This window comes from Durio zibethinus, chromosome 25 (assembly GCF_047325235.1).
Source record: "Durio zibethinus cultivar Kanyao isolate XHJ-2024 chromosome 25, ASM4732523v1, whole genome shotgun sequence".
Taxonomy (NCBI): Eukaryota; Viridiplantae; Streptophyta; class Magnoliopsida; order Malvales; family Malvaceae; genus Durio; species Durio zibethinus.
The window spans coordinates 9,272,546-9,288,328 of record NC_143186.1 but is presented as its reverse complement, the minus strand read 5'-3'; the positions used below and the strand labels follow the sequence as shown (position 1 = coordinate 9,288,328).

Below are 15,783 nucleotides of genomic sequence, written 5' to 3'. Positions count from 1 at the left end.
CCAAACTAATAAAAAGTTAGATCAGTGAAAAGCTTAAAAAAAGAAAAATCTTGATCCATTGAGGTTGGGAAATGAAATCGAGAATCCAAGAAAAGAAATCGAGAAATCTTAAAACTGGTTGCAAAGTAAAAATGAAGATGTAGAAAGAGAAAAAGAGGAGAAAGAAAAAAAGTGAATGGGAGAATGTAGTTAGGGGAATAGGTAAGACTTCGTTGGTGACATCTTGTCTCCACTTTTGCTTAGTCACCAATACCGTGGGAAGGAAAAAACTTGTGGAAAAGAAAGAAAAACCAGACGTGTATATGAAGTTTAAGGAACCTTCAGGATCTTTTTTTATATAGAGTAGAATATATTCAAAAGAAAATTACTTTTTTTATTGACAAAAGAATTTATTATATCAATAATTTAATTAGTTCATATAATTATATTTAAAATATTATATCTAATAAATTTTGGTACAAGTAAACAAATATTTGATTAATGCATAATATTATAGATTTTAAAAATTTGACTTTAATACAAATAAAAAATTTTAAAATCAATCCAAACAAAAAAATATTTAATATTTGAATCTAAATGGAAAGAACTAAAAAAATTGATTTAAACTGAATATTATAATTTTAAATATTTTTTATTTTTTAAAAATTTAACTTTATTAATGAAATTTAAATTTTAATGTTTATAATTAGAAAAGGTAAAAATATTCGAAATTGATGAGTTTCGATCCAATTCGATCTCTTTAAGATTGATTTTTTTTTAAATCGGGTATCGGGTCGAGTGACATAAAAAAATTTCGAGTTCGGATTGAGGTCAGATTTTAGGTAAACCCGATCCTATCCGACCATATATATATAAAAAAATTATTTTTTTTAATTTTATATTTATATTAAAAATAAATATTTTATTAATTTCAAATCGGATCGGATTCGATTTATATAATGTCGGATCGAGTTGGATTCGAATATTAAAAAAATAAAAAAATTATCGGATCGAATACGGATACATGTTTTATATGTTTAAAATCGAGTTTAGTTCGAGTGAGCAAAAAACTCGCCTTACCCTGATCCGTTGCCATCACTACTTATAATTTTTTTTAAATTACAACCTCTTAAAAAAATTACTGTTTTTTATGATAATTTCTTAATTAAAAATTTAAAATTTTTTATCAAAAAAAAAGTTGTAAAAAAAAAACTTTGCATCTAGACCGAAAATCGGCAATTCTGCAGATTCAAACCCTGGTCCGGTTATCGCTTATATGTTTAAAAGAAAAAAAAACTTGCTCACATTGGAAGGTAGTAGATGGAAACAACATATAATTGTTTTCAAAAACCGGAGCTGAAGAATCCGCCAGCTTCGTCTTCTTCAATCTTTCAACTTTGTTAGCCATGAATTGCCTGGATTCTTCTTCTTTAGTATTCCCATTAAAACTGAGACTCCACCACCACCACTCTTTGCCTCTCCTAAACCATTTTCAACGACGCCAACCTCTCTCTTCCTCCCGCTCCCCCTTAGCAGCCACCAAGAAACCACTCAGAAAAGTGCACTGTGAATTCGAACCCAGAGTTAATGGCACTCTCTCTCCTGACTCTGACTCCCGTTTCCTCGACAGAGTAACCCCTCTTTTATGCTTTTTCTTTTAACTTTTATTTCTGATTTGAAAGCCTTCTTTTTCATTGCTATGCTTCTGGGATTACATTGAAGAAGACTCACATTTTAAGGAGTCTGATTATTTGAAGCAAATCCTTTTTGTGGGTTGTTTTCGCTTAGCATCTAAAAATTGCCCATTTCAAAACTTGGCTGTAATTTCCTTTTCTTCTGTTTGGGTTTGTTCCTTTTACCTTTAAAAGCGATTTTTGAAGAATTGAATGTTAAAAAATGTAATAGAGCAGTTGTATAGTATTTTTATTTTAGCCCTTTGTTCATTGTTTCTCGCTTATGATGTTGGTTTCTATAATATAGCGAAGTTTACAATGAAATACACAAAAGCCGCTTTGCGAAATTTATTATTTTTTGGATGCTTAATGTTATTTACATATTTTTGCATTCCAGCAAAAAGCATTGGAGACTGCAATGAATGATATAAATAGGTCCTTTGGGAAAGGAAGTGTTACAAGACTGGGGAGCGCGGGTGGAGCACTGGTGTATGTGTTCTAACTTACTGTAACATTATATCCGTGGTTATCAAGCTCTCTTAGTTATTTACTTCAGTACTTTCAGTTTGGATTTTGTTCCTTAAGTTCTTGTTAAGATGGGGAATTTTTTTTTTTTTCCTGCTTGCTATTGGTTTAAATATTATGTTGAGATTCTACAAGAGCACTTTGTTATAGAGTTTGAACTGGAATTGTAGTTGTTTTGACTTCATTTGGTAACAATTTGTCCTTATAGTGAAACTTTTCCAAGTGGTTGTTTGACGCTAGATTTAGCCTTAGGTGGTGGCCTTCCCAAAGGAAGAATTGTTGAGGTATCAGTTTCTCATTCTATCCCATGCTTCTTCATTTATTTGATTTTAGTTAATTATTTAATGAACATTATCTGGTTTTGCTCTTTGGCCTTTTGAATGTCTATTTGGTAGTTTTTAACAGTTTGATGTACCTTTCGACGATAATGAAAAGGAAAATGTAACTTTTAAGTGATATCAGATTTTAGTGTTAAAGTCTCATGTATTTCATTAAGAAAATAATAAATAGAATGATAATTGACAAACTATGGTTAGACATTACTTCTAAAAGTTTCTGTTCATCATCTTATTTAATGGCAGTGAAGGCCCCTTAGGCCATAAGTATGTTGCTGCAACTTTTCATTTTTCATATTGGATACATTTTTAAGTGGAAATAGATATTGAAACACATCCTCTCATTTTCCCTCATCTTTTGAATTTTGTTTGTCAATTTACATCTATCCTATGATTGAGTACTGCTTAGGACATCTGAAATTAGGGAGTGTGGTTGACTTGAAGTAGCAAAACAGCTAATTCAGTGCACAAATTAGGATATTAGTGCAGAGAGTAAAAGCTTAAAAGAATAAGTGTAAACCTTTTAAGCAAGGTTGTAAACTAGTCTTCAGAGTTCAGACTCAACCATAACTATGATGTCTAGAAAAACGAAACTTACTAACATGATGATAAAACATTTTGGAAACAAGTTTTTCATGACAGAAAAAAAATTCTATTGACATAGAAAATAAGAGAACATCCAAAAATGACAATGTTTTGGTAAATCATGGTTCTAAATTTATTTCCTTTAACACCCCTGTTCTTTCTTAGGTCTTCCAGCGTGGTGTTTCATGACACACCATGTTTTAATTTCAATATCATATTAAAATCTGCTTTGAATGGCCTCATAATATTTGCTGTATTACTTGGCAGGTATATGGACCTGAAAGTAGTGGAAAAACCACCCTAGCACTCCACGCCATTGCTGAAGTGCAGGTTGATAGTTTCTGGCCTTTCTTAGGCAGTTGGTTATCTAATTTGTTATGTTACAAGAAGGTCAATGATATGCAGTGTTTTTATTTTAATCATGCAGAAACTTGGTGGCAATGCAATGCTTGTTGATGCAGAGCATGCTTTTGATCCAGCATATTCAAAAGCATTGGGAGTGGATGTCGAGAATTTGATTGTCTGCCAGCCGGATAATGGGGAAATGGCATTAGAAAGTAATATATCCTGTCCCTTTTTTATGCAATTGTATGGGAAGTGGATATGATTGATGAAGGCTGTAACTGATGCGGCACTTACATTTATGATGCTTATAAAAATTTTGTTATACTTATAAGCTCAACAAATAAGACTAATGAAGTTGTTATGTTTCAGTTGCAGATCGTATGTGCAGATCCGGTGCCATAGATTTAATTTGCATTGATTCAGTGTCAGCTCTCACCCCACGAGCAGAGATTGAAGTATGCTCACTTCTTACTTTTTTTTCCTTTCCTCCCTTTTGAAAGTAAATTACATTTCTAGTCTTGTGGGCTACTGAGTGACTTTCCAGCCAAAAAACTACAATAAGGATCCCCCACATACTCCTTATAATCCATCAGTTTCAAGTCAAAAGACTCTCCTCCCATTAGGAACTGCACATCTTATTTATTTAATATTTTTTTCTTTGCTATTAATCTATTATTTGATTGAAGAATAATGAGACATTCAGATCAAGTAGGGTAATAAATGGAGAATACATATCTGGAAGGGAGGCTAACACCTATCTAACAAACAGAGCACCATAAAAGGAACTCGAGAACAAGTGCGATTGAACACCTAGGGTGCAACTGGTTGAAGATGAAAACTATAACCTAAAGATAAATAGAACAAGCCAATAAATCATAACTGCTACCAACAATACTATGATGAAAAATCAAAACATTTAGAGAGACCTTGGTTTGAAAGAGGATCAAACATGTTGAAAAAGCATTGGAATTCTGAAGGCAAGGTTTGTGGTAAATTGTGTGAGGACCAATCTTGAATTCTTGGGTTTGGAATGAACGATCAATATGGCATAGATTTGAAAGAGGATAAAAATGGAAAAAAGATTCTCCATTTTGTATCTTCCTCTAGAAATTGGTTCCTTAATTCTTTGGAGTTTCTAGATACTTCTTTCAGTTGATAAAGAGTTTGTCAACTCAAATTAGTAATCTGAATGACATAATGAGTAAGAAAGGGTACAAATTAGGAAGAGAGAAAGAGAGGAAGGATGGACAAATGATCACAGTATCATTGCTGGCATAGAGATTTACCAGCAATGCTGTAACAGTGAAGAAAAAGATTAATTTTCTAGATAGATAGCAAGAGGTGAAAAGCTAGTGAGTGCAGAAGAGAATTTACTTGGCCTTATGCTTCTGCATATCTTGTAACTGACTGATATTCCTTTCTTTTTATTTTTCTAATATTTAACTCCCAGTATATACCCATCTTTTCTTTGCAATATTTTAGGAATACTAGACTCCTAATTCATGGCACACTGCCACCTATATTAGAGTCTATATTGGACATTAGCATTATAGACCAGATTGTTGAATTTGATGTAATAGGTAATGGCTACATGTCATTTGTAAAATATATTATCCTGAACTGTTATTTTGGGTAAAAACCATCAGGAATAAGTATGTTATATACCCTGTTCTTTTCTTCTCTTTTCCTTTTGTGTACTTCTTTGCTCGTATGTTCTTTGATCAGATCTATGGGCCCTTCCATGTCTTCATTCTTTCTTGTTACATTTTATTGCATAGGGTGAGATCGGGATGCAGCAAATGGGATTGCAAGCACGTCTTATGAGCCAGGCTCTACGCAAGATGTCAGGAAATGCCTCTAAAGCTGGTTGTACACTAATTTTTCTTAATCAAATAAGATATAAGGTACTTTTGACTGAGCATAAGTTGTCTTCTTGGTGACAGATGAAGTAAAAGCAATTGCAGCTGCAATAGAGAGGGCATTGGTGTGTCTAATCCAAATTATTTTTTTGGAACATCTTTATATGCATGTTGCTTTTGTTGCATCTCTCTATGTTTCTAGACTAGAATAACATGGTGCTTTTCAATTTTCTTTTTTTGTTTATTTTTTCTTTCTTTCAATTGATAGTATAGCTTTTGCTGACTTTGCAAGATTGGAGTATATTATGGGAACCCAGAAGTGACTAGTGGAGGAATTGCATTAAAGTTCTTTGCCTCAGTTCGTCTTGAAATACGAACTACCGGGAAGATAAAGTCTGTAAGCACAGTAGCTACTTGATTGTCCACTACAGATTTTCATTTTATTACTCAATACCTAATCATCATTATAACATAATTCATCTTATTCTAGGTTAAAGGTGATGAGGATATTGGGCTTCATGTTCGTGTAAGAGTGCAGAAGAGTAAGGTAAATAAGAATTATATCAGCAAATTTGAAGATATTAGGAAGTTGTAATATACTTGATTCTTCTTATTAGGCTTAAATTGGAATTTGATAATGTCTGCCAAAAGACCAATAGAAATTGTTACATTGCTTTTATGTTTTTGAAGCAAGCATTTATTATATTACTTTCTGGTAGGCCTGATGGTACCAATTTCATCACAAAATGCAAGAAAGACCTCCTTTGATCCCAAGCAAATTGGAAGAGATATGGGATAGCCCAAAAACATTTATTTTTGGCATTTTAGGCTGCCGGGATTTGAACCTCGGTCAGTAGAACTAAGAGTCTAGCACTTTACCAACAGTCTAGGCGGTTGTAAGCAATAGCCCCAAAAGAGGGAAAAAAAAGGAACACAAATAATAAAATCTGATGCTTTTTGTTGTTATTTATCAAATCATGTGGGAATAAAGTTTTCTGAAAAAAAAAAAAAAACTTAATTTATCTTGGACTATTAACAAATATTTGCTATACCATTAGAATAGGAGCCAAATCATATCCGTGGTCATAATGATGTGATAGCACTGCATATTTCTGGTGAAAATGTATGGCTCTACCCAAATTGATTGTTGCTGCAGGTCTCAAGGCCGTACAAGCAAGCAGAATTTGAAATCATATTTGGAGAGGGAGTGAGCAAACTGGTTAGTAATGCAATCAAATAATACATTAATCCAAATTTGCAAACTCTCTTTATTTTGACATTAAAAGAATCTACAGGGATGCATTTTGGATTGTGCGGAAATGATGGATGTTGTTGTAAAGAAGGGCTCTTGGTACAGCTACGGGGAACATAGGTTTGCTTTCAAATTTGTGTTTGCTACCTCAACCGTTAAGAGCAATTTAGATCTCTTTTTTTTTTTCTCTTTCTGTTTTCTGTTGTTTTTAATTTCAAAAGCTGATCGCTAAGAGTTAGACTTAGTAATATATACTTGATATTAACATTGTTATAATACCGGGTGGCAGTAGGGTAGTTATTATTTGAGTATGTTTCCTCATAATTACTAACTTGGTTTTTTGTTTCTATCTTTGGTCTTCTTCAAGCTCCAAAATTTTTAAGTATTACTGTATCAAATTATTTGAACCACTCTTAAGTATTTGCATGTTTGCTAGTAATTTAGCCTGTGTAGCTGTTGGCATCAAGTGTTGTTTGTAGGCCTTAAACATAAGCAAATTGCAAATACAATTGTTGTGGAGTACTCTTGGTTTCTTTAAATTGATGCATTTTGCTTTTAACTTAATTTTTCAGAGCATAATTAGTATTAGTTACCTTGTATAAAAATTGGTGCTGTCAAAAGTTTTGTTCACCGAGACTGTTAAGAAATATGTGCCACTACACAACACTTTTATCTATTTGGCTTTCTGTATAAGGATAGAAAAAAATGTAGCCTTGGTGACCGAAAATACTTAGTTTGACCATTTTCTCCCCCTCCACCCCCCCCCCCCCCCCCCAACCCCACACCCACCAAAAAAAGAAGAGAAACAGAGAGAGATAGTGAAGAAAGAATGAAATTAATATCATTGTGAAGCCAGTAGGAAAGAATCATTTATCATACCTCATGCCAAGGGTTATATGTTGTGGAAAACACATCTTTTCTGTCATAAAAGGCAATGGTGAAAATGGAATGTGCTGCCCCAGAATAGGAGGAGAACCTTCCGGATTTCCCAAGCTGGGACCTTCAAAAAGTACATTGAGTGTTAACTGTTCTACCAGGATCTTTGTATAGTCTGAGCTGTCATGGTGAAAATGAAATCAGTAAACTTGGCACTATGCTCCTTAAATTTGAAAAGCAAGTATTAGTACTTGAGGTTAACAGTTTTAAAATTAAAAATAGCCACTCAGTTTCATATCGATCAAAAAGTTTCTCAATTTGTTCTTATGTGTTTTTCACTCCTTACATCTGGTGGACTCTGCTAAAGACATTTGGGCCAGATCCCTTTTGAAATATGCTTGGCAATAGTTAATTTTGAGTTCTTGGTACCATGTTGCGTTTTCTACAAAATCTAATTCATGGACTGCTGAAACTGACACTCATCTACAAAACCTATGTTACTGCATGCTATGCATCTGTTTTAGGCTGGTTAGTTCAATTTTTCAGTTGATGCTATATGATAAACTTGTATGCATACACATTAAATATTGTCTACTAGCCAAAATTCTTGCTTCTTGGGGTTTTAATTGGAAATTTCAGGTTGGTAGGTTCAGCTACTTTATGAGGCTATTTTTAGGTTGATAAGTGGGCCAGGTGTGTTACAAACAGTCTTAAAATCTCTCAGCAATTTTTCATGTTCAATTGTTTCACAGTTTTGCAAAGACTACACTTGTTTCTTGCACTAGCATCATAAATGTTCTGTGCTGTCTCAGAGTTAGAGAAGCTAGACTTACTATGGTCCTCTTTTCTTTATATTTGTAAAGGTTGGGGCAAGGAAGAGACAGAGCACTACAATATTTGAGAGACAACCCTGTTCTTCGTGATGAAATAGAGAAGGTTCGGTTACTTCCACCCTACATATATGTATTCTGTTATGCTATTAATTGAATCTTAGTCCACTTTAATCTATTGATAATAAATGAAGCTCCAAACTGCTTATTCTTTGATATATGACTAGTTGAGGAGGAGCATGCTAACCCGGTAACCCCTTTATCAAAATTCAGAAGATAGTAAAATAGAGTTTAAAATATAATGAATAATCCCTTTCTTACATTTTTTTTTCTTCTGGTTTCTTTTTCTTCGACCCCCCCTTTTCCCCTTTCACTTTACTCTCTCAGATCTGAGTTCTCTTCTTTGCTTCTCTTCTCTTTAAGCTTTCCCTCCTCCCTTGATTTGTTAGTGATAGAGGTTTGCAGTCTCTTCTCTTAACTTGACTTTTCTCCTGAGTTTGCCATCAAAACAAGAGAATTTCTGCAACAGTGCACCATTTCACTTCTTTTGTCTTCACTCCTCTTTATCCAAATAAATTGTAAGACTAATTTCCTTAAATAAGTAGAATTTTGAACCATCACTGCCAACCCAAAATTGATGGGGACAAATGCATTCTATAGCCTAGTCAAAATAGGTGATTCCATATGTGTGCTAGAATGGAGATTGATTTGGTTGTCGGTTTATTCAATTCTACCCCATTTATTTGTAGTTTTACTCTTTTGGTGTACGGTTCTTTTGTAAATTATAGTTGACTACTAAGTGCTACTAACAATTCTTTCAGCTGCTTTTAACACAGTCACCACAGTCTTTTATTCATATCTGCAGATAGTTCGGTCGATGATGGCTGATGGAACTGAACATTTCAGCTCAACTCATGTAAAGAGCTTGTCACTGCCTCCTCAAGATGAAAATATTTATGAAGAGATATGATAGGATTGAACCAATCTTTACCATCAAGGTTAATATTCAACGGAAAAGCAGGGAAATGTATATGGAAGTTGAATACAGAGGTAACCAAATTTTAGTTTTGCCTTTGCTCATTAGATTTGAGGGTGGAGAGTTTTCATTTGTTGGTGTTATAAACTTGGAGTTTTCATGTATTTTACTATGAAATGACGTAAATAACCTTCTCATCACTATATCTAACTGGAAGTTAAAATTAACTTGGAGTCCGTCAATTATCTGCTATAGTTGATCTTGTATTGGATTTTAAGTCCATCTTCAATTACTTCAATTGGATCTTAAATTAGCCCCTTGAATACAATTGTTAAGGAATAGAGTTGTGTATTACCATTGATGGTGAAAAATACCTCTGTTTGAAGTTTGTTTTCATATTATCTTTGGAGTTGGGTTTGATGAAAGAAAGTTGCAATGCAATCAGTGGTTATACTTTTTTTTTAAGGGGGTAAACAAATAAATATAACTGAATTTTGTTATGTTTGTAATATGTTTGTTTAACTTTGAAATGTTGTTCATAATAATTTATTAAGCTTAATAAAAAAAATCAAGCTTGTTTACGAATTGTTTGTCCAATATGTTTTTTTTTTCAACATTTTGAATGTAAATAAATTAAATATGAATACATTTTATTATATTTGTAATTTATTTATTTAATTAACAAATCCTAAACTATTATTAATGATCATTTGTCAAATTTAATAAACTAATAGAAACTCAATTTATTTAGGAATTATTCGGTGAATGTTTTAACTTAACAAACTAAACACAAATTCAACATGGTTAGGAACTATTCATCGAATGTTTTTGTTTGTATACACCTTTATTCTTTTATGCTTGTAAGAACGAGCGGAATTCTTTATTTCTGGGCTTTTTCGCCTTTACCTTCTTCAACTGTAATATCTACGGTTACTCTCGATGGTCATTTATGTGTTAAAGACAGTTCTATTTTTGTAAAGAAAAGAACTGAAAAATGCAAAACAAAGCGCATTAAAAAGTTAATAATAAACGTCATAGATATGCAAAGTTGGTATTGAAGGTATTTTGATTACAACAATTACATTGGACAGGCTATAATTCAACAAGGTAAAGGATTACAATGGAGAAATCTACTGTGCCAAAGCACTTGTGTTGTAAACGAGAGGAGCACTCTGGCAAGAAGTCTGGCTAAGGTAACTGCCCAGATTGCCAATCCAGTTGTTCCTGCAACGATGTTTAGATCGCACACTTGGTCCAAAAACAAACCAAATTCACTCTTGAGTGTGGGAATTAAATGAGATCACAGCCTTGTGACTGAAGTATGGTGTTTAAAGATACGTACCGCCGACATAAACATCACGGCTGGGAGACCAGTCTCTGGTGTCGTAGATAGGGCTGTGTTCCAATCACCAGAAAAAGATATTAGAACTTCCATGGCAATTTGAGTACTCTGGTTTTACAACATTTCAATATTTAAATATAGATTTTTTTTTTTTACTAAGCAATGCGAAATTTTTAAATTTTTGTTCAATATATCTCTTTTTCAAATCGATTTAAGTGAGATTATTTATACAAGATCTAATGAATTTATAAAAATCTTGTGAACATGTATATCCACATGAACAGGTATATATACATATATACATATAAACATTGTATATATATATATATATATATACACACACATATGAACATGTATATGCATGTTATGTGAATTATGACAAGCATAAGCATTAAAAGGAGAAAATATGATACCTGTACCCATCAACGTTAGCACCATATTTGTCAACAAACTGGTAAACACCCTTTCCCTACACCAAATTTCAAGATTAAATAGTCAATAACAAGAAAAAAAAATCAAATTAGGTTTTCTGCACGCAAAGAAAAGTAATAAAATACCAACCTTAGCCTTCCTTCCAGAAGCATCAAGACCATCCCTCAAGTTCATACCACCATTAATTCCTGCAAAGCCATTCATAATTCATTGTTAAAATTTATATATAATTAAGTCATTTTATAAGTAAATAAAATCCAAATTTGTCTAAAGACTCTGACCATTCATCAAGAAGATTAAAGTTTAAGGTTCGAATATTCTCTCGTTCTTCATATTTTATAATTACATGTAATAAAAATGTTATAGAAAGTAAATAAAAATATGTTGTAACTGTTAATAGTCTGCGTTATTTATTTGTAAAATGTTTAATATTCGACAGTTTTAAATAATAATAATAATAGTAAATGAAAACAGATAGTAATTAACCATAACGCTTGTCAGTCTTAATCTTGCCACCCTAGGCTTTAACCTTGAAAAAAGGAGGAGGAGCCCTGGCAAGGGAAGGGACACCTCTTACTCGAAATTTCTCAACACTGAAAGATGGTTTGAGGGTAACTGAAGAAGCGATAACTGAGGCAGCCATTTTGTTTTTGGTTGGTTGCTAGCACTTAATGCTTCTGCTTCTACACTGACCAGAATGTAGGGTTTATTTCTTCTGCGGTTCAAAAATGGTTTGCCTATGTTAATAAGGGTGGAAAATCTGATGATAGTGATTGTCACGTTGACCCGTGGAGAAGCGTATGTGGCTGGTTTCTGGATATGAATGTTTGCGACCTGACAAACGTTATCAGGATTTCCTAGCTCTTTCTCCTCTCTAACGCAATCTTATGTGGGTGGTAGCTACTTACATTTGTTGCCACGTATTATTTGCATATTTCTCATTGAAAAATCTTCTAATTATTCGATTCTCATATCCAGGAGTAGGGATTTTATTATTTTTTATTTTTAATAAAAAAATAAAAAAATATGTCGTAAAATTAAGTGAAATTCATATACTTTATTTTCATAAACTCCAATATGAAATTATTAGGTTTTAAAACTTTATTCTTATTATTAGGTTGTTGATTTAGTTAATTTCAAATTAAATTATTAAAAATTAAATTAATCGAATTATATAATTTTATTTTAGTTAATTGAACTAATTTATTAATTTCAAAAATCTAATCGATTGAATTTAATTTGATTACTTCAATTAATTTTTAAATTCATTAAAAAATAAAATATATTTAAGTTAAATTTATTTTAAACTCTTAATTTCTTATATTTCTAACAATAAAATTATCCAACAAAATAATTTAATATCAAAACTCTAGCAACTTGTAAAATTTCATGTATTTTAGTTTATAATTAAAATTTCGATTAATTCAAATTATTGAATTGTATTAATAAAAAATTGGAATATTTTCAAAATCATTTTTAATAATTAACCGAAATTAATTAGATAATTTATCTATCAATTGAATTAAATTAGTTTGACGAAGTTCCTTTCTTTCTATTTTTGAGTCAATTGTCAATTGTTTCTATAAGCATACTAATTTATCATTGTTTTTTCGAGTGATTTTATAGTTTGTTGCTTATTGAATTTCATTAACATGCAAATAACATAGTTATTTGCTGTATTTCCTGAAACACATTAGTTGGAACTTGAGTAGCAAAGATTTACATTGTGCTATTATTCAAATTCAACCTCCACATATGATTTCTGTTACTCTACTCTTGCAACTCAGTAATAGGCACTTCGAGTCAGATTCAAAGATCACCCTTGAATTCTTTCATTTTTGCCAATAGAAATCCCTCTATTAATGCTTTTGCCTAAATGTGTATAGCAATGAATTCAACTAATGAATTACCTATATATCTCTTGCTATGACACCAATTGCGACCTCTCCACTTTCCCTAGTGAAAGCACCATCTCAATTAATTTTTTTTAATTAAACTTACATTAATAATGATGATATGCGACATGTAGTTTTGCAGCCTGTCAGACATCACCAGTCTCATCTCTTTTTTAATCAAACATTCAACTTAGTAAGTTGTGGAGCCTTGTGAAAGTGTAGACTCTTTCTTCACAAGGAAGATCAAAGATTATAAGTGTAGCTCTTCTCAAGGAAGTAAGGCCATTTAGTGGGCTATATTAGTATTTTCTAGGACATTATATGGGCATGTTCTATTGTCTTTCATGAAATTGTAGAGAAAGGGACTGTTTACATTAACATTGAGAAATGTTTAATGATTTTACTGGATAAACGTGTGAAGTTATTACCAAACCGGGAGGCAATATTAACTGAGGTATTGATGTCGAAAGGCTACAAAACTACATGTCACATATTATCAGGCTTCCTTTTGGGTTAAATAATGTTCCTGATTTCAACATGCCAAATGACTTGATCTCTCTTCTTCATGATTTCTTCAATCATAACTTATAAGTTATATCCCGGTCTTTCCTTCGACAGGGTTTGTTTTCTTTGCTATCGTTGGTCACTGTATTCTTTTATTTAATTAACATATAATAAGAAAATTAAATTTTAACATGATTTTATGCTATTAATACCATAATAATCTAAATGAATTTCATGACTTATTTTTGGTAGCTCACTTGTCTTTTTCCCTTAGTATCTCTCTTGTATCTGTTCCCGATATTAAGAAACTTGTGAGTTTGACATTTTTACTTGGACACCTTTCGTTTGGAATAAATTCTATATGTACAGAGAGTTCTATCTCTCTAGGAGTTTAGTAAGTCTTGTAGATTTACAAGAAAGTCGTCTCAAGATTGTCACTAGCTAGGGTGGCCTTCGAGATCTGAGTACGAGGTATAGTAAGGGTTACGAAGATTATCGTTTGTTGATTGTGGGATATGGATGATGATATTGAGGCTATGGTGGAGACGGTGTTAATCGAAGAGGAGAAAGATGGAATTGAAGCACACACAACCTATCCAGGTAAGGAGTACGACGGTAAAAAGGCATGGATGGTTGGGAGATTGTTGACTAATCGTTCATACAATAAGGAAGCGTTGAAGGGTACCATGAAACTAATATGGAGGCTGGCAAGAGGTGTGGGTATATTAGATTTGGAGGATAACCTATTTCTCTTTAGTTTTCGTAGCATGCAGACATGAAGAAAGTTGATGAAGGAGCGCCCTGGAGCTTTGACAAACAACTAATACTGTTTCAGGATTATGATGGTGGATTAAAAGCCTGAGGAATATAGTTTCAATACAGCCTTTAGGTATGAGAAACCAGGAATCGCAAATCGGATTGGAGAAAAATTAGGCACGCTCAAGGCAGTGGATACGACACTTGAAGCTGGTGGTTGGGCTCGGTTCTTACGCATCAGAGTGGAGGTGGGCATAACAAAACTGCTGAGGACTGTATTACTCACAACTGGTAGTGAAGCGAAGGAGGTCTGGGGTAGATTGAGTTATAAGAGATTACCCAGTTTTTGCTATGTTTGTGGAAAATTGGGGCACCTGGAGGATGAATATGGGAGAAATGAAAAAGGCCTGGGGTCACCAACAAGATAATATGGGGATTTGCTTCGTGCTTCACCACTCAAGAACAAACCAACGGCATGGGAAAAGGGACATGCATGGCATGCAGTCCAGGAAAAAGGGAGAGAATATCACCATGGTCATGAACAACCATCACCGATGGCCGGCACGTGAGCGGCCCGGAAGCTGAATCTGGCGTTGAATCAAGATCACGACAACATGCATAATATTCGGCATTCAGTTTACCAAGAGACCGATGTTTCAGGGATTACGTCTCCAGAATAGATTGACAATCAATCCCGTGATTCATTAAAGGATTGAAGGGAGGTGTCAAAAGTTGATGCGGTTACGGGTGGGAAACAAGTGTTGGGAGGGTGTCAAGTAACGCCCAATGAGAAGGAACATGGAGAAATCATATGTGAGCCCACAGGTCAAGGCCCAAATGCGAAGGCCAACACACACGGTAAAGAAGTCCAATGCACGTTAATTTTCAATAGCATGCTGGGTCATTTACAAGGAATTAAGGACCCCTCAAAGCAGGTTGATTCAGCAGAACAGCTACAGGTGGGGTCTGGCAATGAAGAGGTGGACAATGGAACTAAAGAACATTCTTGTAACCCAGAAGTGCAAGTTCCCGGCAAATGGAAGAAGCTAGTGAGGGGTGTAAATGAGGGTACAAAAATCAAATCACTGGATATGGGAAAAGGAAAATGGAAGATAATGAGGTGATTGCTATGGAAGTGGACAATACAGGGAAGAGAGGAAAATGGGATGAAGGAAGCGCGAAGGGAAACAACTTTGAGTAAGCGGTGGTTGTATCTAGTCCCGCCGAAGCCAATGAAATGCTTAGCATGGAACTGCTGTGGGCTTGGGAACTCACGAGCAGTTCGAGCTCTTCGAAATATGCTGAAGAGGGAAGATCCTGAGGTGGTATTTCTTTCCAAGACTATCTCAAATAATTAAAAGATACACAATAAGGCGACAACGCCAATTTGACAGTATGTTTGTGGTTGATGCAAATGGAAGGAGTGGAGGATTTGCAATGATTTGGAAGGAGGAAGTAAAACTGAACTGCGGAGTTTCTCAATATCACATCGACATGAGTGTTGAGGATTCATAGGGAATAACATGGCGAGTCACAGGTTTTTATGGTGAGCCATCCACGAGTGAAAGACATGCAGCTTGGGAAATGTTACATAGATTATCAAGGGGCAGTGAACAAGC

At 33.7% G+C, this 15,783-nt stretch overlaps 2 protein-coding genes across 10 annotated transcripts; one reads left to right on the top strand and one right to left on the bottom strand.

Moving 5' to 3' along the window:
• The first annotated feature begins 1,282 nt into the window (after window positions 1-1,282).
• LOC111276047 (DNA repair protein recA homolog 1, chloroplastic-like) lies at window positions 1,283-10,729 on the top strand. 8 transcript variants are annotated; one of them, XR_002688467.2, is made up of 15 exons: window positions 1,283-1,610; window positions 2,050-2,141; window positions 2,386-2,461; window positions 3,365-3,427; window positions 3,525-3,654; window positions 3,812-3,897; window positions 5,221-5,308; window positions 5,386-5,426; window positions 5,594-5,698; window positions 5,792-5,848; window positions 6,458-6,520; window positions 6,597-6,673; window positions 8,293-8,365; window positions 9,125-9,309; window positions 10,327-10,729. XR_002688467.2 is itself a non-coding variant. In XM_022861780.2 (14 exons), exons 1-14 carry the CDS (start codon window positions 1,386-1,388, stop codon window positions 9,227-9,229), a joined length of 1,263 nt encoding a protein of 420 aa, XP_022717515.2. In that variant the 5' UTR covers window positions 1,283-1,385; the 3' UTR covers window positions 9,230-9,462. The 8 variants fall into 8 exon arrangements, 5 of the variants coding, with proteins under 5 accessions (XP_022717515.2, XP_022717513.2, XP_022717516.2 ...); XR_002688468.2 differs by lacking the exon at window positions 10,327-10,729 and adding an exon at window positions 8,069-8,122 and having other exon boundaries at window positions 9,125-9,462; XR_016333467.1 differs by lacking the exons at window positions 5,386-5,426; window positions 10,327-10,729 and adding an exon at window positions 8,069-8,122 and having other exon boundaries at window positions 5,221-5,346; window positions 9,125-9,462.
• Window positions 10,247-11,854, bottom strand: LOC111276049 (photosystem II 10 kDa polypeptide, chloroplastic-like). 2 transcript variants are annotated; one of them, XM_089754052.1, is made up of 5 exons: window positions 11,580-11,854; window positions 11,139-11,197; window positions 10,991-11,046; window positions 10,578-10,630; window positions 10,247-10,483 (listed from the first exon to the last, which is right to left on the bottom strand). In XM_089754052.1, exons 1-5 carry the CDS (start codon window positions 11,650-11,652, stop codon window positions 10,335-10,337), a joined length of 390 nt encoding a protein of 129 aa, XP_089610178.1. In that variant the 5' UTR covers window positions 11,653-11,854; the 3' UTR covers window positions 10,247-10,334. The 2 variants fall into 2 exon arrangements, with proteins under 2 accessions (XP_089610178.1, XP_089610179.1); XM_089754053.1 differs by lacking the exon at window positions 11,580-11,854 and adding an exon at window positions 11,291-11,459.
• Between the last annotated feature and the right edge of the window lie 3,929 nt (window positions 11,855-15,783).